At 37.5% G+C, this 23934-nt stretch overlaps 1 protein-coding gene across 2 annotated transcripts in view; it reads left to right on the plus strand.

Moving 5' to 3' along the window:
* Positions 1–1273: 1273 nt before the first annotated feature.
* The window catches only part of LOC150101235 (neutral amino acid transporter 9-like), a 350447-nt gene continuing 327786 nt past the window's right edge, over positions 1274–23934 (plus strand). The window contains exon 1 of one of the 2 annotated variants that reach the window (XM_090401257.1): positions 1274–1786. In XM_090401257.1, coding sequence (XP_090257383.1) covers positions 1659–1786 — 128 coding nt within the window. In that variant the 5' untranslated portion in view covers positions 1274–1658. The remainder of the gene's footprint in view (positions 1787–23934) is intronic. The other variant, XM_090401256.1, reaches the window with a different exon arrangement.

The raw sequence follows: 23934 nt of genomic DNA on the forward strand, positions 1-23934 counted from the left end.
ACAACAACAACAACAACAATAGTAATATTCTAGATTAAAATTTTAGAGGTGGGTATGGTATTAGGAGTAGCTATTAAATTACATGCATATATAATAAAATAAATAACTCCAGTGTTTCTCTCAAGGGTAATGCTTTTAACCATAATTAAATTTGTAACTAGTTAATTGCCTGGGATTTATCTTTAGTTCTTACTGATAATTGAGGCATTCGGAAGATATCTGAGAGAGAGAGAGAGAGAGAGAGAGAGCTGTTACCATCTCGTGATCGTATTTATTTTTTTTATTACTACCCTAACTAGTAATACTGCCTGAAAAAAAAAGTGTGAACTCTAACTTTGCATTTTGTGCCTTGCAGGATTTTTTTAAAAAAATAATATCCAGAATTTCTATAAAAAAAGTTCCGTCTGGTTAATTAAATATAAATATTTAAAAATGTTAAAAATTCTTTAAATAATAAAAAAAATACTGCTGAACACATGTTAAATAGAGCTACTGAATTGCTTCATGATTTCAAAATATAGTTGTAAAACATTATTTATTTATTACATGACATCTCCAAGAAGTCTCAAATATACGCTACTTAATCCTTTATAGTCACTAATAATACTTTTTGTTTCTTAAGTGCGTGTGTTCCTCCCGATTTTGCCTGTGTGCTGGGTGAAAAAGCCCGTGTTTCCAGAAGTGAAGAACGGCGGTAAACTTCATATGATATCTGCTAATTCACCTCCAATTTGAGGGGAAAGGGGGGGGGGAGTAGAAGAAGAGAAATAACAGCCCGTATAAACATTCCTCTTGCCATAAATAATAGAGGACGCAATATGCCATCATTCTTCCAGCTTCTCTATACAATGTCATATATTGCTTGTGGGGTTACTATACGCATGCTGCCGTTTTAAAAATGGAGAACAAATGTATCTAAAGAAAAGCAGACCGTTAGGTATACCGTATACTCTATACACCAATTAAAAAAAAAAAGGAAAAAAAAAAGGCGAGTGTGGTGTTAACCTTTGTGATATATGAGAGAGGTCGAGCAGAATTACAAGACCTAAAATTATTGTGATATTATTTAAGGATAATCCTATATCAAACAACAGTCAGTCTTCATAAATCATTGCCACTGGTCTGTTCCATCAGTCTTGATTTCTGTTTTATATCAGAACTTGCGCTATTTATTCAAATAAATTAATTTTCACGTTTGTTATATTACTAACTTACTGCGGTTGTTAATTATAGTTCAAACTGGCACAGATTAAGTAAAATTAGCAGTCAAACTGGCTTGCATTTTGATTATTATGAAATTTATGTCGCCAGTATGTATACCTAGCTGTGTTCTTTGGTCTTGTAAATGTTGAAGTAGAGTCTGTTTTGCTAGAATAATAAAATAGCACCAAAAACGTTACGGTTATGGCCAAAGGTTGAAAGCTGAACTAAATTTTGCCTCTGTTATGTCCTAACCCTAGTGTCCATATATAGAAAAAATAAATAAAATAGCTTGCTGTCCTGTGACAGTCATCTGATCATAAGCTGTTTGTTGTGTAAAGTGGGTTAATGGAGCTAAGATTTAATCTTGCGCAAGAGTTGTCAACACAAACCATTCATACTGTAAATAAGAAGCATGACTTTGAGCTGATGATTTTTGTAATATTAGGCTAGCAGAGATGGAGAGTGACGTTTCAACTCCCTTATTGGGTTCAAACTCAAGTCTTAATCGTAGATTTGATGAATCGTTTCGTACTGGTTCAAGCGACTTTTCAAGCAAAAAAAATCGCCCACACTCAGTAATCAGGTCTGCTTATGTTTTTTATTTCGTTATTTTTTTTTTAGTTTCATATTTAAGCTAACATTTTTGTCTGTTGAGTTTCTAAATGGTTACTTATAATGTAGGTATTATGCCCTGAATTACTGAAGGCAGTGATCAAATTATAACATGGGAGAGTGGCCACTTTATCCGCACAGATTGATGTCTGGGAGGCAGTAGCCAAGTACATGGTTGGAGGGGGGGATATGTTTTGAATTCTCTGTCATTTAACGAAATATAATTTTTAAGCATTTAAGTTGGATTCGTTGTAGTAATACTTTTCTCCCAAATATGTAGCTCGTTCAGATGGCGTATTCATTAACTACTGAATTCCTAGTTATAATCAGTAAGATTTTATTTTTGTTCACAAGTAAAATAATTATAAATTTAAGTTACCTTGTTCATTAATTAATCAAAATGCCAAAATTTGCATGATATTAATGAACATGTATTTTTTTTTTAAAGTGAACTTAAAAAAAAAATTCCAAGAGGAATTTTTTTTTAAGTTCACTGGGTCATAGATAGATCTGTCTCTAAACCAGAATATATTTCATAATAAGGTGATACACCTTTTTTACTACTTGTATATCAGAGATATGTCTCTTCAGCATTACTTCAACCTTGGGTATCTCTTCTGGTTCTGGCTGTCACTGATGAGACCTCAATAAAAGTTGAAACTGGTCTGGGTACTAGCTCTTCCCAAAAAAAAAATACATGTTAATTTTGGGAACGTATAATAGCATTATACATGCCTAAAAGGGTGTGCTTTGCATTACAGGATAATAAGGCAATTAATATGAAGTCAATAGCCTCCTATATACAAGTAGCATAGTTGTGAAGATACTTCACATTCAGACTTCATTTGCTTGCATTTGGATACAGGATTAAACAATAATTCTTTGCATTCTCAAATTTCATACTGAGTATATTCACTAAGTTCAAAATTATAAGCTTAGAGACAGTAATGCTAGAAAGCATGTCTTTCCCATTATCTAACAGTGTAGGATCCTTTACCATTGTGTTTTATACATTTCTCAAGTTGAACTGTTTATACTGAAAAGTATAAAGAAAAAAAATTCTCAGTCTGTGGAGTATAACTGGGACCTCCTTATTATAAATGTTGCAATGTCTCTTAGTATGACACTGGATAGATATAGGAGTAAAGCACAGAAAACTCAGCTGACTGATTTTGTAAATTATTACTACGTTCTTCTCATTACCTCCTTTGGTGTTAAGATTCATCATGGGAAGTTCACCCTAAATGTTGCAGTACCTTTTATACCACACCTTATCCTCATTCATAGTCTTTGCACCTTATTTTGTTGTCTGGCAAATTGCTTCACTTACTTGCCACTCTGAACAATAAACTTATTCATAACATACTATATTTACTATATCTTTATGCAATTTACGAGATTACCTCTCTGGAAGTGGAACACAGGTTGCATCTACTGAACATATAGTGGAAATGTTCAGTGATTATTTTTTTAGCATATATCATGTAATAGCCAGCATACACAATTGGAAGAATAGCAGAACATTGCCTCCTTTGATTGGAAAAGACCTGGGTTCAATTCTTGTTGTGACGAGGGAACTTATACGGGCTTTTTTCAGTTGAAGGTGAGTTAGCCAATCTCATATGGTGGTAGCAGGTGAACCACGTATGAGATTTTTTCTCCCAGAAACTCGGGTTTTTTATCCTGCATATAGACAAATCGGGCTTCAGAACACTGATTAATTAATGAACAAGGTAACTTAAATTTATAATTATTTCACTTGTGAACAAATTATTTACCAAATTATTTAATAGAATATTATTGATTATAACTAGGAATTCAGTAGTTAATTCAGTTAATTTACAGACAAAAAATACTGTTATTGGTGATAATGGACGATAGATGGCATTGATGGTAGTAGTGTCATAGTTGGAGAATTAAGTATTAGTGGAGGGGAAGAGATGTATTTGGCAAAGTAGAGTATTGTGCCCTCCCACGATGAGTCCTTGGACTCCCTGGAGGTGTCGCATAATAATAATAATAAAGAAGATATTTAGAATTAGTGTTGAATAACCAGTGGTGCTACTATAGCTTTTACCACCCGGGGTGGTCCCTGAGTTTGCCACCCCTCTCAATACACTAAAAATACTACAAAAAGTCAAAACTATGTATATAGGGTAAGGTTCAAAGTGCTGCCCGGGACAGACCCCCCCCCCCAACCCCAGCAATGCCACTGTGAAACAGTAGGAAGAAGAATAAAAGACTTCCAGGTCAAGAATTGGACATATTTAGAGCATTAAGGAACCTTAATGTCAATAAAACTGTGGGACTGGATGGGATGTCACCATGTATATTACAGGAATGTGTGAAAGTGCTATCAGTGCCTTGACTTGATTGTTCAACAAAAGTCTGGCAACAGGAACAGTCCCAGAAGAGCAGTAAGCGAGAATCCAAGTCAGTAGTGTCCAATTATAGGCCAGCTTATATATCAGGTATAGTAGTGAAGGGCTTAGAGAGGATGGTTAGTGACAGAATACAAACTTGGATTGATGAGAATGGTAATCTTTTTAGATAGCAGCATGAGTTTGTTAAAGAGAAGTCATGCTTTACTAACATGGTTACAAAACACAAAGTATAAAGAATTATAATGGCTTTTAGGACACACGCAGTTTACAGACAAAAACATACTAGAGGTGGTGGTGAGCAGTAGATGCTGTTGGTGTAGATGATGGAGATGGAGAATTGCAGAGTAGGTGCCCTCTTTCGACGAGTATTTGGACTCCTTGTAAGTGTCATGAAATAATAATAAGGTAGGGGGAGACCTCGCAAGGTTCAGTGAAGTAAAACAGTACTAGGAAATGATTAAAAGTAGTATATTATGCTTCCAATATTTCATCTCAATTAGTGCGTGCACACACACACAAAGGCAGCACAAAACTAACAAACACATTCGAAAGACTAGGGTGCTAACTTTTCTGACGAAAGGATATATGTGGAATTATAAGGCTGGTGATTATGACAAACTTGGAGCTATAGCATAGAACTAGGAGTTGAGCGGTAAGGAAATAAATGCTGCTTGGGAACTGACAAAGAAATAGTTAACAGCATCAATTTGTGAATATATTCCAAAGGCCAAAAGATTGAATAAGATAGGTATAAAATGGATGAATGAAGAGCTTAAGCATGAAATCGGAAAGAAGGTACATTGGAGTTAGTACAAAATGAATAATGGTAATAATCAGTTCCATGAAGAGTATAAAGAACAAGCCAGGAGAGTGACTCAATTACTAAGGAAAAATAAAATTGCAGTATGAGCAGAACTTGACAAATCAGGCAAAGAAAAACCCTAGAGAGTTTTTTTTTTTTTTTTTTGCTAGATATGCGGCAAGTAGAAGGAAGAATGATCATGGTAAAATGATGTTAATGGATGAAAACGGTAGAATGGTAACTGCTGCAGAAGACATTGTTGAGGTATTCAGTGATCAATTTATAATGTTGATTCATCCTGATCAGGGTGGAATCATGATGAAAATTAAGAGTAGAGGACATAGGAGAGGATGGCTTAATTGTGAGTGAGCAGGATGTATTTGAGGAAATAACCTTGATGTCAATAACGTGATAGGATTTGATGACATATCACCATACATCTTAAGGGAATTGGCAGTAGCATTGGCATGCCTGTTTAATAAGTCTTACAACAGCACAGGTTCCAAAGGAGTGGAAGGAGGGTAAAATTGTTCCTCTACATAAAGGTGGTGATAAGGCTGTAGTTTCAAATTATAGGTCAATCTGCATATCTGGAGCTGTGGTGAAGGTACTGGGGAGATTGGTGAGAAGTAGGAGGCTGAAAGGGTTAACAGCAATATTCTCTGTGGTTATCAGCATGGGTTTGTTAAAGGGAAATCATGTTTTCATTAACTTATGTACTATAACATAGTGACAAATACCTTGGACAAGGGAGATGCATATACAGTAGTGTACTTGGATAAATCCAAAATCCAACCAAACATAGACCATTACATACACATTTGGAGAAGTGCAACCAAATCCCCTTTAATATTGCTTGATGCTATTCAGAAGAGGGCAATCCAGTTAACTGATGATTCCTCTGTTACATGTCTGCCCAATTCTTCTCTTATAGATGTTCACTTTGTGTCTTATGGTTGTTCTATAGGTATTTTCATGGAGAATGTTCTACTGAACTGTCCACTATCTTCCATCAACTTTCTTCCAGATCCATAACAACAAGAACAACTTGGATTTTGCAAAAGCTTTTGATAGACCGCCACACAACAAGCTGTTAAATAAATTGAAACAGATGGAATTGGATAACAAACTTCTGAGTTTGTTATCCAGTCAGTGACTGGCTGTCAGATGATATCAGAAAGTTGTATATGGAGGATGCAGTATCCCGAAAGAGAAAGGTGTCACTAGTGGTGCACTGCAGGGGTCAGTTTTGGGATCATTGTTCTTCAGTGTATGTTAATGATATTGGGATGGGTTTAACTAATGATATGCTGCTGTTTGTAGGTGATGCAAAAGTGGATATTATGAGTCAAGCAATTTGCAACGCTGAAATGTTAATTCAGCGTTGCAAAGTGTAAGATTTTGAGATATGGTAAGCAATGACGGGATACAAAGTATACACTTGGTCGGGAAACTGTAAAGGATATGAGATATCTGGGAGTGGTGGTGGTCAAGGACCTGAAATTTACAGGGCCCATTGCACAAGTTGTGAATATGTCATATCAGATCATGGCAATGCCAGGGGGGGGGAGATGAGACAGCCCCCCCCCCACTCCACCAGTAGTGTTACCCTGTGGTACATTGCTGGTGCTTCAGTCAAAAGAAACCCCAGAGATGAACCATAAGTAAATTGATGCTAATGTCTCAAACAAGGCACCCAACGGTACCAAGCCTCCTGGACCACTTGCAGCAACTATGATAAATACAAAACTTAAAAAGCTCCATGCTGGCCCAGTCGTCGCCCAGAATGACAAGGATCACGTTGCTTGTTTGAGTGGAGGGCAAGCTTCGAATAATAAGTTACAGTCCCCCTAAACAACACTCTCTCAAGATATGTTCCTTAAACATGGAAGGACTATCTAAATCCAAAGCTGAAGTCATCGGCAAAATAGCCAAAGACAAAGCAGTTGACATCTTGGCTCTCCAGGAAACCCATGTGTCTGACACAGCCCTCAGTATGCTAAAGATCCCAGGCCTAATTCTTGTGTCTTATAACTGCCATCCCAAGCATGGCCTGGCCTCAAGGACATAACCCAATATATACCTAATGCAGAATACTACTAGGTATTAAAGTTCAAAATATCACCATCAACAATGTCTACAAACCACCATCGCAATCCTGGCCAGATCAGATGGGCTGGCCACCACCTCACCCTGCTATCTATGTTGGTGATGTCAACGCTCATTACACCATGTGGGGCTAATCCTCTAACAAACCAGGATGGTAATAATCTGGTTAGCTGGATGGATACATATGACCTGTATTTGATTTACGATGCCAAGCAGGAAGGCACTCAGCCAGATGCTGAGTGCCTTCCCAGATCTGTGCATAGTCTCTGAAGACCACCTTCTGCCAACAACCAGAACCATCTTCAAAATTCCCTAATAGTTAGCATTGTCCTATACTAATAGAGATAAGCACATCAATCCCAGTCATCAATGGAACACCAATCGCTAGATGGAACTTTCGCAGCTCAAACTGGAATATATTTGAGAAACAAATCAAGCAAACCATTAGAGTAATTCCACCCACCCTAATTGCTATCCAAGATTTGTTAAATTAATCAAAACAACAGCCAAAGCCTCTATTCCTAGAGGCTACAGAAAACAATATATGCCATGCTGTAGTAGAGAAACTGAGGAACTTTTAGCCAAATATGAAGTGACCGAAGACTCAACTGTTGCTAAGAAGCTCATAGCAACACTGGATAAAAACAGAAAGGAAAGATGGATCTCAATCATCCATGAACTCGATTTCACCACATCTAGCCAGAAAAGCTGGTCATTTCTGAGAAAATTCAGTGGGGCAGAACCAACCACACACAAAACAGAGATAATTCCTGATCAGCTGGCTAATCATTTATTGAAAACCTCCAAGGTACGTCCCAGTTCCATCAGACAAGTCCTGAAGACTGGCCCTGAGCTTCCTGAACTTGTACACCCCCGTATCTCGGGACGAGGTACAGGTAGCTTTAAAACTCACCAAGAATGGCAAAGCTGCAGGAGTGAATAGTATCCTCCCTGAGTTTCTAAAACATCTCGGTCAACAATGCCAAACATGGCTGGCTGCCCTTTTATCAAAAATTATAATGATTGGAAAACTTCCAAATCTGTAGCGAGAAGCCAAAATAATTGCCGTGCTCAAACCAGGGAAAGATCCAAATGATGTCAAAAATCTACAACCTATCTCCTTGCTTTGCTCCACCTTTAAGCTCTTTGAAAGAATTCTCCTTAAAAGAATTTCACCACTCATCGAAAGAGCACTCCTGGCTTCAGGCTGAGAAGAAGTTGCTGTGACCAGGTCCTGGCCCTGACAACACTAATTGAAGCAGGCTTCCAGAAGAAACTTAAATCTGGAGCCACTTTCATTGACCTAACATCAACTTATGATACAGTCTGGATCAGAGGCCTCTTCCTAAAGCTAGGAAATATTATAAGGTGCAAAAGCACTTCACAACTTTATGAATCCATTCTCTCCAACAGAAAGATCTAGTCCATATTGGTGGAAAAATGAGCAGGCCCAGATTCCTTCCCAACAGTTTCCCACAGGGCTCTGTGTTGGCTACTTTACTCTTTAACATCTATATGTACAACTTACCACATACCAGCTCAAGCAAGTATATGTATGCTGATGACCTAGCGATCCTACATTAATCTACTTCCTTTGGCAACCTGGAAACAGCCTTGAACACAGACCTGAATATCCTGGAAGAGTACTTAAAGTAATGGTACTTGAAGCCAAATCCAACAAAAACGGTGTCCACAGTATTTCATCTGAACAATGCAGAGGCAAACCAACACCTCAACCTTTCTTTCTGTGGAAAAATGGTAGAACACGAGCCTCACCTGAAATATCTTGGAGTGAGCCTGGACAGAAGCCTAACCTATAAAAGGCACATCACCAACCTGTCCAACAAAATTAAAATGAGAAACAATATTATTTCATGGCTTGCTGGAACAACCTGGGGTTGTGGTGTAGATGTCCTAAGGTCATCTGCACTAGCCCTCGCATTCTCTGCAGCGGAATATTGTGCCCCGTCTGGGAAAGAAGTGCACACACTAACATTATAGACACCCAGCTAAACTCTACCATGCACACAGTTAGTGGGAAGAACTCCTCTCTCCTAGCTGCCTGTCCTATCTAAGATTGCTCCACCAAACATATGGAGAAGATAAACCTCGATTAAAGAATTGAGCATAATAATGAGCAACCCACTCCTGCCATTGCACCAGACTCATAAATCCACCTAGTCTTTGCCTAAAATCTAGAAAGCCTTTCTGGTCCATGGACGAACTCTCTTTAGCTGCACTGTTATCAACACCTGACATATGGAGAGAATACTGGTTCAACAATCTCCCAACAAACAGTTTCCTGGTAGAAGATCCTGCTCTGCAGTCTGGTTTTGCTCTTCCTAGGAAGATTTGGTCATCTATCAACAGGATCAGAAGTAATCAGGGCAGATGTGGCTACCTATTACATAAATGTTAGCCCATCCTTATTGTGATTGTTCTCCTATGGATGTCCTGTAGGCCGCCACCACCTTGAAATTGGCACATTGGGCAGTCATTCACAATATGAGTAATCATTTGAGCCCAATGCGCCAATTTCACGGTGGTTGCGGCCTACAGGACATCCACAAGGTGACAGATGAGGCCTTGGATTGGCTTTCCAGACTGGACATTGACCTGTAACTGTTTTGCATTTCTTTTGCCATAAGAATTAATAAATAAATAAATGGCAATGCTGCAGAGGACCCTGACATGCAGAAATAGAGGTTATGATGTCATTGTATTAAGGACTTGATCAGGCCTTATATGGATTATTGTGCACAGATTTGATCACTGGATTTTTATGGTGATGAAGATATGTTAGAAAGGGGTCCAGAGAAGGTTCACAAAGGTTGTCGGTGGTCTTTGGAATGTGGAGTACGAGGATAGATTGAGAAAATGTAAGCTGCAAAACCTTATGAATAGGAGGTGGAGTGGGGATACGATTCAGACATAAGCTAGTCAGTGGGTGGTTAGTGGAATGCTATTCCTAAGTGTGTTGTGAAGGTAGACACAATTGAATCAGTTTAAGGCACAGTTGGATTAGCTTTGTATATGATAGTGTACCTCACACAATGAGTCTCTGACTCCATGCAGGTCAGATGTTAGTAATAATAATAATAATTACAGTACTTTCTTAATTATATTATGCTTTACTGTAAGGAATATAATATCGTGAGTTATACAATTAGAGGATATTATAACTACATCATTATTTCATAGACAAATTTTATTTTTTAATATTCAACCCCCACACAAAAGTTTGCAAGATTTATAGCACATGCATGCAGTGTATGGGCAACTGGTTAAGAAGAAAGGAAGAATTTGTTTTAGAACAGTTGATGTTTGTAATCTTTGGGGTAGAACAGAGTGAGAGAAGCTGTTTCAATGAACATAGGTAGATAGAATGTAAGAGGAGAAGTTACAAGGATGGTGTGAAACTTTCTCGGCCTCGACCATAGATGGCGACACTATCGGCAAGATTTTTTTTTTTTTTTAAGTTAGTACATCTGTTATGTATCCATGTGAAATTGCAAGTCATTCTATCAAGTAGTTTGTTTTATACAGCTGTCTGAAGTCTTGTGCAGTTATAAAATTCTTTGTAAAAGAAGGTTTAACGGCAAAAGAAATTCATTCGATGTTCATAACACTTTATGGGCACTCTTCCCCTTCATTTTGGACAATTAAGAAATGGGCTGCCAAGTTTAAACGTGGCCATACCAGCCCTGAAGATGATCCACGTGAAGGACGTCCAAAAAGTATAACAACACCAGAAATCGTTGATCAAGTGCACGATATGGTATTGGATGACCGGCGAGTCAAAGTGCTTGAAATTGATGAGACTATAGGCATTTCAAAAGAATGTGTAGGATATATTTTGCATGAAGAATTGCAAATGAAAAAGCTTTGCACAAGATGGGTGCCACGCTTGCTCACAGTAAATCAAAAACGCACTCGCATGAAAATCTTTGAACAGTGCTTGTAGTGTTTTAACTAGAATAAAACTGATTTTGTGTGTTGATTTATTACTATGGACAAGACTTGGATTCACCATTACATCAGAATTCAAACAGCAGTCAAAACAGTGGGCAGAAACCAGTTGTTCAGTGCTAAAGAAGACAAAGTTGGTTCCATCAGCAGGAAAGATCATGGCATCATTGTTTTGGGATGTTAAAGGCATTTTGTTTATTAATTATCTTGAAAAGGGTAAGACAATAACTAGTGAATATTATTCTGATGTCTTAACCAGACTAGATGAAAAAGTTAGTGAGAAAAGATCCGGTTTGCAGAAGAAACAAAAATGGTCTTTCATCTGGACAATACACCTGCCCACAAAGGTGTTTTGGCAATGGGAAAATTAAGGGATCTGCACTATGAATTGTTGGAAAATCCACCCTATTCCCCAGATTTGGATCCCTCTAACTTCTGTCACTTTCCAAAACTAAAACTCTTCCTCGCTGGTCAGCGTTTTTCTTCGAATGAAGAGGTGATTGCAGCTGTAGAGGGGTATTTTGCAGATCTTACTGAGATCCACTACAGGGATGGGATAATGGTACTGGAGCATCGCTGGAATAAATGTATTAGTCTTAAGGGAGATTATGTTGAAAAATAAAAATAATTTTGAAATTATAAATTCGTATTTTCATTGTTAGGCCAAGAAATTTTAGACCACCCTCATATTTCAGTAATTTCATTGCCAGACTGTAAATGGATGGCAATGAAATTACTGAAATATGGGATACTGCACCCCCATATACAACTTTCTGATATCATCTGACAGCCATTCACTGATCCAACTCAGAAGTTTGTTATCCAATGTCATCGGTTTCAATTTTTTTAACAGCTTATCATGTGGTAGTCTATCAAATGCTTTTACAAAATCCAAGTTATTCTTGTTATGGTTCTGGAAGAAAGTTGAGGGAAGATATTGTATAGTTCAGTAGAACATTCTCCATGAAAGTACCTGTAAACAACTATAAGGCACCAACTGAGCATCTATAAGAGAAGAATTGGGTGGATCTATGACAGAGGAATCATCAGTTAACTGAATTTCCCTTTTCTGAATATCATCAAGCAATATTAGAGAGGATTTGGTTGCACTACTCCAAATGTGTATGTAATTATTATTATTATTACCCCAACACCTCATGGAGTCAAAGACTCTGGGAGGTCCTTTTATCTCACACACATCGCATCATACCGTGTCTTAAACACACTCAAACTCCTTGCAGACACCACACTCTCAGGCAAGGCATTCCAATCATTAGCAACTCTGCATGAAAAAAAACTGCTTCTCATTCCCCTACTCACGCCCTCTTTATACAGTTTCCAGGGATGACCTCTGGTTCTCCCCTGATCTCCCACTATTCTCTGTAGAACTTTTCCACCATTGATCCTATCACAACCCCTTACCAACTTGTAGGTCTCTATCATATCTCCCCTCTTCCTCCTGTCCACCAGACTCTGCAAATTACATCTTCTAAAGTTCTGTTTGGTGGATTTGGGATTTATATCATGTTAGCAGTTGTACAGGTGAGAATTTGTGCCTTGGAAAAGTATACCATGATTTTTGGCAGTTCAGAAGCTGTGAGGTGCTTGTGTCTAGAAATACTGGAGGTATAGGTCAGAAGAAAGATGTAATCGTATTTGGATATGTGGGTATTATTGATCGTTAGCAGAAGGAATGTGAGATCTTTATGAGAAATTAGGACTGAGTTTTGATAGCATTAAAATTTACAGAGTTGTTCTCATTCCATTGAAATATAGTAAGGAGATCAGATTTAAGGCATTGACTATGATAGTATATCCTGAAGCTTTTAATAATTTGGCACTACAAGGTTGGTCAAATGAAAAAAAAAAAAGAATTGGGTATACTCTCATTAGTAAAGCTGTGGATAGGATTTGAAGGTGAGAATGTGTCAAAGTACAGAGCCATGGGGGTGTACTCTTGCATTAGTGAGGAAATATGAGAAGAGAAAAACTATCTATAATAATACATAGTGAGCAACCAGAGAAGTTTGTGATCCATTTGCAAAGGATAGTAATTTGCTGAGTAGGCATCTGTGAAACCTGATCAAATGCTTTAGAAATAGCAGAGACTTAGAAATTAAGGGTACCTTAGGGGTCTTTTCTGGGACAACTGTTGTTTAACTTATATCAATGATATAGTTCACAATGTGAAAAAAGAGATATTCAATTGTTTGCTAACGATACTAAATTAGGGAGCACAGTGTTGGAAAATTCCATTCTGTTTTTGAGAGAAACTTGTGACATGAAATTAAGAATTATCAACATGTTAGCACAAGAAGGTTATTTAATATATTGCCAGATATTTCAGTTTGAAAATAACAAACTATCATCAGTGGCTTAACAGGAAACAGTCTTTTACAATGTAGAATACAAAGAATAGATCATTTAAAATTAGAACGAGCCGCGTGATGTTATATCGCTAATCACGATATCATTTTACTGAAGAAACGTAAACATAAGAGTGGAAATAAATTACATGTGTAAGTTCACAATGATATAGTTCTATCATTTTGTCATGCAAAAAACTTAATATCATTAGACAGATGTAGTATCTAGATGTTATTACAAAAAGAAAAAAAGATTAATGTGTTATTCAGATCAAACTTTCCCATATTTTTGACATGGATATGCAGTCGTTTCGGTTCAAGTTAGGGCGTTGAAGTAGCGCCTCAGCACTTCCTTTGAATAGGCATTCGAATTTATATCGGCATCTGTGTACAAGGTAAGTTTTAGACAAGAGAATGTTGTGGTTTGTCTCTATTCCGTGTTGCGCCAATCCAGACTTATCAGATTTGTTGCGAAGAATATAAGATTAATGTTCTTGTATTCTTTTTTCTATAGAGCTTCCGGTTTGTCCAAAATAAGAAAGATGGCAGTCACATTGAACTTGGTATACACCAGGAAGAGACATAGTAGAGCGTTTAGACGATGAGAAATAGGTGGATATTTTATTGATAGAAATATAAGTAGCTGTTAGATCATATTTCTTCAGAATTCTTGAAATTGGTTCTGAAATTCCGGAGATAAATGGTATTGAAACTCTACATATAGATTCTTTGTTGTTTTGGTTTGGCTTGTAGGATTCGAACAGATTTTGTGTGGTCCTTTCGGAGAAACCATTTAATTTCATATAATGATTGATAGTAGAAAGTTCTTTATGTAACTGCTGGGGAGTTCAACAATTTGTTCTAGCTTGTCGGATTGCACATTTAATGATTCCTATCTTTTGAAAAGGATGATGAGCAGATTGTTTGAGAATGTAGCATCCAGTAAAAGTGGGATTTCTGTAAACAGATTAGTTAAATTACCTGATGGTGGGCAGAAGAGAAGGATGTCTAAAAAGGATAATTTATCTTTTTCAATTTCCATGGTGAACTTGATGTGAGGGTGTAAAGTATTGATTTTGACTAAAAAGAAAGATAAGGAATCTCTTTTGTGAGGCCACACTGCAAAAATGTCATCTATATATCTAACCCAGAATGAAGGCAACTGAAGAAATTAAATTCCCTTCTAGATGAAGTTGCAAGTTATGGTTAAAACTAGTTTTAACTAGCAGTTATAGGAAGAACTTTCTGCTATCAAACATTACACAAAGTTAGATGGTTTCTCTGAAAGGACCACACAACATCCGTTCAAATCCTACAAGCCAAACCAAAACAACAAAGAATCTATATGTCGAGTTCTAATCCCTCCAGAATTTCAGAACCAATTTCAAGGATTCTGAAGAAATGTGATCTAACAGCTACTTATATTCCTATCAATAAAATATCCACCTATTTCCCATTGTCTAAAGATAAATGCTCTGCTTTGTCTCTTCCTGGTCTATACCAAATTCCATGTGACTGCCATCTTTCTTACTTAGGACAAACCGGATGCTCTATAGAAAAAAGAATTCAAGAACATTAATCTTATATTCTTCATAACAAATCTGATAAGTCTGGATTGACGCAACACGGAATAGAGACAAACCACAACATTCTCTGGTATAAAACTCACCTTCTACACAGATGCCGATATAAATTCGAATGCCTATTCAAAGAGGATTCTGAGGCCTTACTTCAACGTCCTAACTCAAACTGAAATGATTGCATATCCATGTCAAAAATATGGGAAAGCTTGATCCGAATAACACATTATTTTTTTTTTTGTAATAACCTCTAGAGAGTACATCTGTCTAATGATATCTTTAATATGATTTTGTAATTTTTTTTTTATATGACTGACATCGTGAACTTATACATGTAATTTATTTCTGCACTCTTATGTTTACATTTCTTCAGTGAAATGATATCGTGATTAGCCATATAACATCACGTGGCTTGTTCTAATTTTAAATGATCTATTCTTTGTATTCTACCTTGGAAAAGACCGTTTCCTGTCAAGCCACTGATGATAGTTTATTTTCAAACTGAAATATCTGGCAATATATTAAATAATCTTCTTGTGCTAACATGCTGATAATTTTTAATTGGAAAGTTCCATTGTTTGCAAGAGGATTTGAATAGGTTACTGCTTGAAGGAATTTTGCTTCAGGAATGGAGGAGGCAAAGGATCTAGGCATGTTGATGGATAGAGAACTGAAGTTTAGCGGTCGCATTGCAAAAGTTGTAAGGGTTACCCATAATATTGCTGTTATAATGTTGAAGAACCCTGACATGTATTGATAAGGAAATGATAGTTCCACTGTATAAGGTACTAATGAGGCCTCATTTGGATTTCTGTGCACAGATCTGATCACCTGGCTATATTGGTGATAAGGGAACATTGGATAGAATGGAGTAGTGAATGACTAAGACTGTCTCCTGATACTGAAATATTGAATATGAGAAACAGATTGAGGGAAAGGTCTTCAGTGGTTGGCATATAGGAGGAGTGAGATGATTTAGATGTATAGGTTGGTGAAAGGAGCCTATCAAGTAGATAACAATGGAATTAATGCATGGATTAATAGGTGATGCCAGAACAAGAGGGCATCCATAAATTAAAGATACCAAGAAATTATATACTTGGTTTACACTTTTATCCAAGTGTAAGCAAACAAGTTTGAGCCTGAACTATTTTCAGGACTGGGGCAACTTGTATAAAGAAGCTAACGACTTCACATCACTTGCCTTAGTATCCCATAATGCAAAGCACATCTCTTTGCAGACATGTATGATGCTATGCATTATGGAAAGGGTCACTACCCAACCATTTTGGACCTTTATTTAGGTCTCATCAGTGGGAGCCAAACCCAGAGGTGATGCTAAGGAACTTGGATCTTCTTTGGGAGATGGACCGAGTCCTTGACTCTTCATCTGATTTTAGTTTGTGTGTGTATGAGGGGATTATTGTAGGCAATTTACCTGCTCATTGTGAGCTGTATTAGCTTTCTCTTGCGATGGCGGATTTCAGTTTTTTATATTTGAAACGATCTGAGGGTTTGTAGTCTGCTGCCTGTCAAATTAGTTGATTTAGGTGATTATCTGTGATTGTGAAGAATTTTTCTGCAATGCCTGTCATGTAGGTCTAGATATCTGGAAGGTTGGCTTCTTGGTGTAACAGAAGTTTCTAATGAACCAAGGGGCATTAAATGCCATTCTTGGGCATTTGTTCTGGATTGTTTGGAATCTGTGGATGTTCTGTTTAGATATGTGTCCCCCAAGTTGGTGAGGCGTAAGTTATCTGAGGTTTTATCACTGATTTGTAGAGGAGAATTTTGTTGTTTATGTTTAGGAAGCTATTCCTATTCAAAAGTGGATATAGCTGTGCAATAGTTTGACTTGCTTTGGTGGAGACACTATTTATGTGTGTCTTGAAATTTAGGTGCTTATCCAGATGAACTCCTAGATACTTGGTAGAATTGTGCCAAGGGATGACTTTTCCAAACATTTGTATGCTTGTGTTCAGTTCTGCTTTACATCTGGTGAAAAGTACTGCAGAGCTTTTTCCTGGATTGATTGCGATATGCTATTTTTTGTACCAGTTCTCTAATTTGTGAACTGCTCGCTGTAGCTTGTTTGAGGCTAGATGTGGACGGAGGGATCTGGCTATGATAATTGTGTCATTGGCATAGAGAGCGGTGATGGATGATCTGCTATGTATATGGAGAAGAGTAGGGGAGGCAGCAGAAAGCCTTGAGGGACTCCAGCGGTGACTCTCCTCTCTGTGGATCTGATTCCATTGAGTTTTATTTAAAATTTTCTGTTATTCAGATATGATTTGATAAGTAGAACTAGTGGTAATGGGATTCCAACTTGGTGTAGTTTAAAAATTAGACCATGATGCCATATTCTATCAAATGCTTGTGTTATGTCCAGGAAGACTGCACCAGAATGTTGGTGCCATTTGAATCCTTGTGTGATGTATTCAATGAGTCTGTAACTTTGAAGTGTTGTAGAGTGATATTTCCTAAAGCCGAATTGCTCATCTTGTATGACACGGTTGTTATCTGTTGCCTCTTGAATCCGTGTGAGTAAAGCACGTTCGGCTATCTTGCCTACTCATGATAAAAGGCTCATTGGTCTATAATTCTGAGGAAATTGTGTATTTTTCCCAGCTTTTGGAATTAGGAAGACATCTGCAAGCTTCCATTGTTCCGGAAAATAATTTAGCCAAAGGATGGCTTCTTCTTCGCCCGTAGTCCTAAATGAACCATTGGGTCATTCATGGCTGGTAGGTGATACTCTTTGCTAGCCTCCTCCAGTCGTCTCGGTCTCTTGTTCTTGATGTCAGTTGAGAAAGAGAGGAATTTATCAATTTTTTTGATGTTATTATCAGTCCATTTTAATCGAGGTCGGCCCCTAACCCTTGATCTCAGAATGATTCCTTCTAGTGCTTGCCTTGGAATGCCATTAGCCCTCTCCACATGTCCGAACCATTTCATCTGTCTTCTTCTGATGGCTGTCAGAATATTTTCCCTTTTTCTCCCATCTATTGAATCAATCAGTTTTCGGACATTTTCATTGGTTTCATGAGCGGTATGGGGAATTCTCAAAAGTCTTCTGTAAGTTTTCATTTCAAAAGACAGTAGTCCTCTCATCTTCCTTCAATAAAGTCCAGGTCTCACAACCATACAAGAGGACAGAATTCACCAAGGTGTCAATTAGTCTTAGTCTGGTTGTGATTGCTATTCTGTATCTCCCCACAATGGTTTTAATTTCTGTAGGGCCACGGTTGCCTTAGCAATTCGGTATTTAATGTCGGTTTTTGAACGACCATCTTGACTCAACATGCTTCCTAGATAAGTGAACTTCTTTACATTCTCAATTTGCTTATTGCCAATTTGTATCTTTAAGAATTCAATGTCTGATTTTGAGGTTATCCATATTTTTTTAATGTTCCGAAAACACGGCTGGTTATCTCTTGTAATTCTTCTTCACTTTCTGCCAGAAGATCGATGTCATCAGCAAAACGTAAGTTATTTATTCTTAGTCTGCCAACTACTATTCCAGTGTCATATTCATAAAGAGCTTCATCTATGACATATTCCAGAAAACAATTAAAAAGAAGAGGGGGACAAGATGCAGCCCTGTCTTACCCCCAGTTCTGCCCGGAACGGTTCACTGCTATAATTTTTAATTTCAATTCTCATATCAGATGAAGAATAAAGAGATTTAATAATCCTAATGATTTTGTTGTCAATACCATAATGTTCTAAAATTTTCCATAATGCCTCGTGACATATTGAGTCAAAAGCTTTTTGAAGGTCTAAAAAGTTGTGACAGATTATTTTGTTATGTTCTATGTATTTTTCGCCTAGTATGTGTATTGTAAAAATATGGTCAATTGTACTTCTGGAAACCTGCTTGTTCATCTGATAGTCTGCTTTCTATTTTCTTTTCGATTCTTGACAATAGTATTTTTAACAGGATTTTGCTTGGATGACTAATAAGGCTTGTTGTTCTATAGTTGCTACATTTATTGCTGTTTCCCTTTTTAGGAATAGGCACAAGGACAGAAGTCTGCCAATCAGAAAGCCAAGTCTCTGTGTTCCATACGTCCTGGAATAAATATAGCAAGGTGTCTATGATGATGTCACCTCCTTCGCATATCAGTTCCACTGTGACACCATCACTTCCCGATGATTTTCCTATTTTTGAGGAGCTAACTGCTGCAATAACTTCTTTTAATATCGGATAATCTGCTTCCTCCGAACCTCTTGGCAAAATTCTGTCTAAAATATCATCAGTCAGTTGAGGATCTTTTTGAAAACGTTTGGTTGTGTAACATTTCTATCAACTATTTTCTGGTTATCTGTGATATGAGTTTCATCTTCTATGCTCCAATTAATTATAGTAAAATGTTTGGTTAACTTATTGATAATTTGGAAAGCACTTTTAGAATTATTTTTATTTAAGTCCTCTTCTATATTTTTGCATTCATCCAGTATTCATAAGTTTCTAGCATGTTTGATTTCTTTTTTTAATAATCTTAGTAATATCTTTATACTGTTCTCTATTATCACCGCTATTAATATGAGATTTCAAATATCTTCTTTCGTCGCATAGGTCCAAAATATTTTTGGTTATCCATGGTTTATTTATTTTCCTTTTGTATCCAAGGATTTCTTCAGCTGTCTCAGTTATCTTTTGTGAGAAGTATTTGGATTTAGATTCGATACTATTATATTTCTTGAAGTTTGTGTCAAAAATTTGTTTTAATTTGTATTTATATAGTGTATTTATTTGGGGATCTTTTAATTTTTCTATATTATATCTTTTACGAGTTGATTTTGTAGGTAATCTTTCCCTCATTTTCATGTTTATAGTTGTGATGACCATGTTGTGGTCACTGCCAATGTCGGCTCCAGGAAATGATCTGGTTCTTGTGAGGTTGATGGAGTTTTTAAATCTTGTGCTTACAAGGATAAAGTCAATTTGGTTGTGTTTTACCATCAGGGGAAGTCCATGTCCATCTTCTGGAAGGTTTATGGGGAAATAGAGTGTTAGTAATGGTAAGTTCATTTTGTGAGGCAAAATCGATCAATTCAAAACCTCTTTCGTTTGTCTCCCCATAACCGTACGGTCCGACAAATGGGAGATAATCCTTGCCGATGTCTGTTCCAATTTTTTCATTCCAATCGCCCTGTACAATCAAAAGGTCTTTTCTGTTCGCTCTGGTGATTGTTGCATTAAGTTGACCATAAAACTCCTCTACTTCGGAGTCCTCGTGATCTGTGGTTGGGGCGTAGACCTGTATGATGGTGATATTGAGTGATTGTCCTCCCAGGCGGACCAGAGCAATTCTGCTATTGATAGGGTTGAATTCCATGACAGAATTTCGTGATGATTTGTGTATTAAAAACTCGACACCTTCTTTTCTTCTGCAGTGACATCCAGAGTAAGAAAGCAAATGTCCTTCATCTGTTGTTAGCTCTCCTGTTTTGGGCCTTCGAATTTCAAAAACTCCCATAACAGTCCATTCATATCTTTTTAGTTCGTGCTGTAGTAATTTGAGTTGACCTGATTGTAGTAGAGTCCTAATATTCCAAGTTCCGGTCATTAAATGGTTGCAGAGTCTAAATCTGGATCCAGTTTTTCCATTATTTTTGTCAGTGATAGTAGTAGCGCCAGTCGCTAACTTCTCATTGCCACCCCTGGAGCTGCTACCAAATGGCAATGTGGACCTTGTTGAACTGGACGACGTCCGAGCCGGCATGGTGTGCTGTGTTAAATCCTTTGCAATCAATGTCTAATGGGCAGTAAATTAAGACAGATGGTGCCAATCTCCTCTTCTGTCTTCGCCTGCTAGCATTTAGCTGGGCATAGTGGGATGGCTTTCACGCCTTGGGAGGTCCTACCAGGAGTAATGATACTCCCAACGTGCTTCACCCATCCCACCCAGGGGGGGCCCCTGCCACGGTGAGGCAGCATAGCAGGACTTGGGGGGGGGGAAGTATGGCTACCAGATGCATAACCCCTTCACGGGGAAGTAGTTTGAGTGCCTTGTTTGTTATTCCATCTGGACCCGGAGCCTTTTTGTTGTTTAGTTTTCTCATGATCTCATATATTTCTGTTGGTGACATGGGTTTGTTGTTGGATTGGAATGAGGCATTTTTATTATTTTGCACACTTGTGTGTGGATTTTTCTTTTGAAGTTTATATCTATATAATTGGGACTGCATTGTCTTTCTAAGCTGTCTGCAAATGCCTCTGCTTTTTCTTCATCATTGTAGGTGACTCTATGTTCATCTTGAATTGGAGGAAGTGTGTAACTCTTCAAACGAAGTGATCTGATCATTCTCCACAATGACTGATCCTCTGTGTTTAGGTGATGAATTTTGTTATTCCAAAGTTGGTTTCGGTGGTCCTTTAGAGCATACCGAAACTGAACCTGGTTTGTTGCTCTGTTAACTGCGGGAATTGTTCCATTGTTCTGTGGTATTGTCTTCTTGATCTGCTTTTCTCACGGATAAGACATTTTATACTCTGGGAGTTTATTTGGTGGTACACATTTGGTTGTATTTGTTACATGTGGTATTGCTATTAGTATTTGCTTTTCAAAGGTTTTCACTGCCTTTTTTATATCTTTAGTGGATATTATATGTGGAACTGGGACAATGTTATCCTGGAAAGCTGAGGGTAGTTGTTTCCAATTTATAAAGGTGGTGGTGTTTTCTGTTAGATCTTGTATGGCACCTAGTTGCAAAATGATGAGATTGTGATTAGAACTTAAGTCGTTAACTCTTGTATTTGATAGCTGTGTGCAATGTTTTTTAGTATTGCTATATCAAGTACATCTGGACGGCTGGTTGCTCCGTAGTGTGTTGGTTCTGTGGGTCCTATTACTGTCATGTTTCTTGTAGTGGTATATGAATTCAGTAGTCTACCATTGATATTTGAGTTTCTGCTGTTCCATGTGGAATGTTTGGCATTAAAGTCACCAGCTACGATTACTGCTCTACCTGTGTTTAGTATTTCATCCAGATCTGAATCTAGGAGTTTTTTATTTGTGGGATTGTAGGCTGCGAATATCCTGATACTGCTTGTGTTTTCCATATGTATTTCTATTCCTGGGGTTTCCATGTGTTCTGTTTGGGGTTCAACTATTGTATTATGCTTTGTTTCTTTCGACAAAGATGGCAGTTCCTCCTCCTCCTCTTGCATGCGATTTGTCTGTACAGTAAGTGCTATAATTATTGATTCTGACCTTGTCACTTGGACGAAGGTGTGATTCATTTAAAAGGATGATATCTGCTTGGGTTTTTGCTGCAAACTCCTGTAGTTCCTGCATTTTGTCAGATAGTCCATTTGCGTTACAGCTGACAATCTGTAATGATTTAGGTTTTCTATTAGCCTTATTCATTAAGGATTTCAACAAGCAATGATTGAGTGTGTCTTAAGATGATATCCTTGGCTTCTTGGTTGGGTTGGTTTGCCAGACTTCAGCAAGCATTTCTCCTATGTGGCTTGTTGTGTTCTGTAGGATAGGTTTCTTGGTTTGCTGTGACTGGTTTGGTTTTGGCTTTGGGTCTTTAAGGTAGGTTGGTCTTGTTACTTCAGCATACGTCCTTCCGTCCGTTGTGGAGACTATGGTTTAATGGGAGGATGTATGTTCTTGTATTGGTTTACTGGTTTGGAGTCGAGTCTTTTCGCTTTGAGGAAATGCTATGCAACCCCTATAATTTGCGGGGTGTGGGCCTCCGCAATTTACATACTTTGCTGGTTGTGTGCGAGGTTTTTGGCATTCATTTGTTGCATGTTTGCCACCACATTTAACACATCAGTAATTTGCTTTGCAGCAGCGTTGTGAGTGGCCAAACTTTTGACACTATGTCAAAAGTTTGGCCGCTATTTGTTTATTTTTGTCACTATTTGTCAAGTCACTATTTGTGACTAAATCACAAATAGTCTGAAAGATCGTATATGTGTTTCTGGTCTTTACTGATCTCTACCAATATTAGAGGATATGTGATTTTATCAGCTCTACGCATTTGGCTGACTTTTGTAGGTCTGTAGCCTTTGTCTTGGAGATCTGCTTGTACTTCATCTGTTGTAATGGACTCTGTTACCCCTCTGAGCACAACTTTAAAGTTCTTTTCACTATTGAGTGCAAATGTGTGGCAGGGAAGGTTGCTATTATCCAGAAATTTTGTTAGTTGTCTGTAATCAGTGGAAGTTTTTGGCTGAATGCGAATTCGTTCTTCTGTATTAGTGGCTTTTGTAAATGATATTTCTAGAGTTTGGAGTGAAGTAACAACTGATGTTCAATGATTTTTAACCCTTAGGATGAATGGGGGTATTCTTTCTTTTGAGTTTGTATTAATATCAGTCTCCATTTCTACTGCTTTGGGTGATCCTCTAGTAACAGAAATGTTCCTTTTTTTAGTTTTAACAGTTTGGAATTCTTCCTCTATTTCAGCTGTATCTAATATACGGTGGGAATTGTTTTAGGATATTTGCACATCCTCAGGCTCTAGCGACTACCCCGAGCTTCACTGTCCGATGTCTATTGCCGTCACATTTTCCAGACTGTCGTCTGTGACATTTGTGTGTGTGTGTGTGGGGAAATACAGTGATGCTGAGGTTGAAGTAATGCAGAAGTCATATTTTCATATACGACTAGCCAAAAGGTGTCATGCCTTATTATTAAAATATTCTGGATTAGAGAAAGTTGTTGAAAGTTTTTCCACTTGGTTATACTATAAATTAAAGATACTAAGAAATTATATACAGGTAACCCTCTTTTAACGTGGTACTTATACAACGCGGTTTTCATATAATGCGGTCTACAAATTGTAGTAACCCTTTATCTTTTTGTATATTTTTCACCCCACAAATTAAAATTCAAATTTTATCTTTGTTAAATTTGCATCTGCCCGTATCGCTCATGTAG

Source organism: Typopeltis vanoorti, chromosome 12 (genome assembly GCF_054136105.1).
Source record: "Typopeltis vanoorti isolate ZY-2024b chromosome 12, IOZ_Tvanoo_1.0, whole genome shotgun sequence".
NCBI lineage: Eukaryota > Metazoa > Arthropoda > Arachnida > Uropygi > Thelyphonidae > Typopeltis > Typopeltis vanoorti.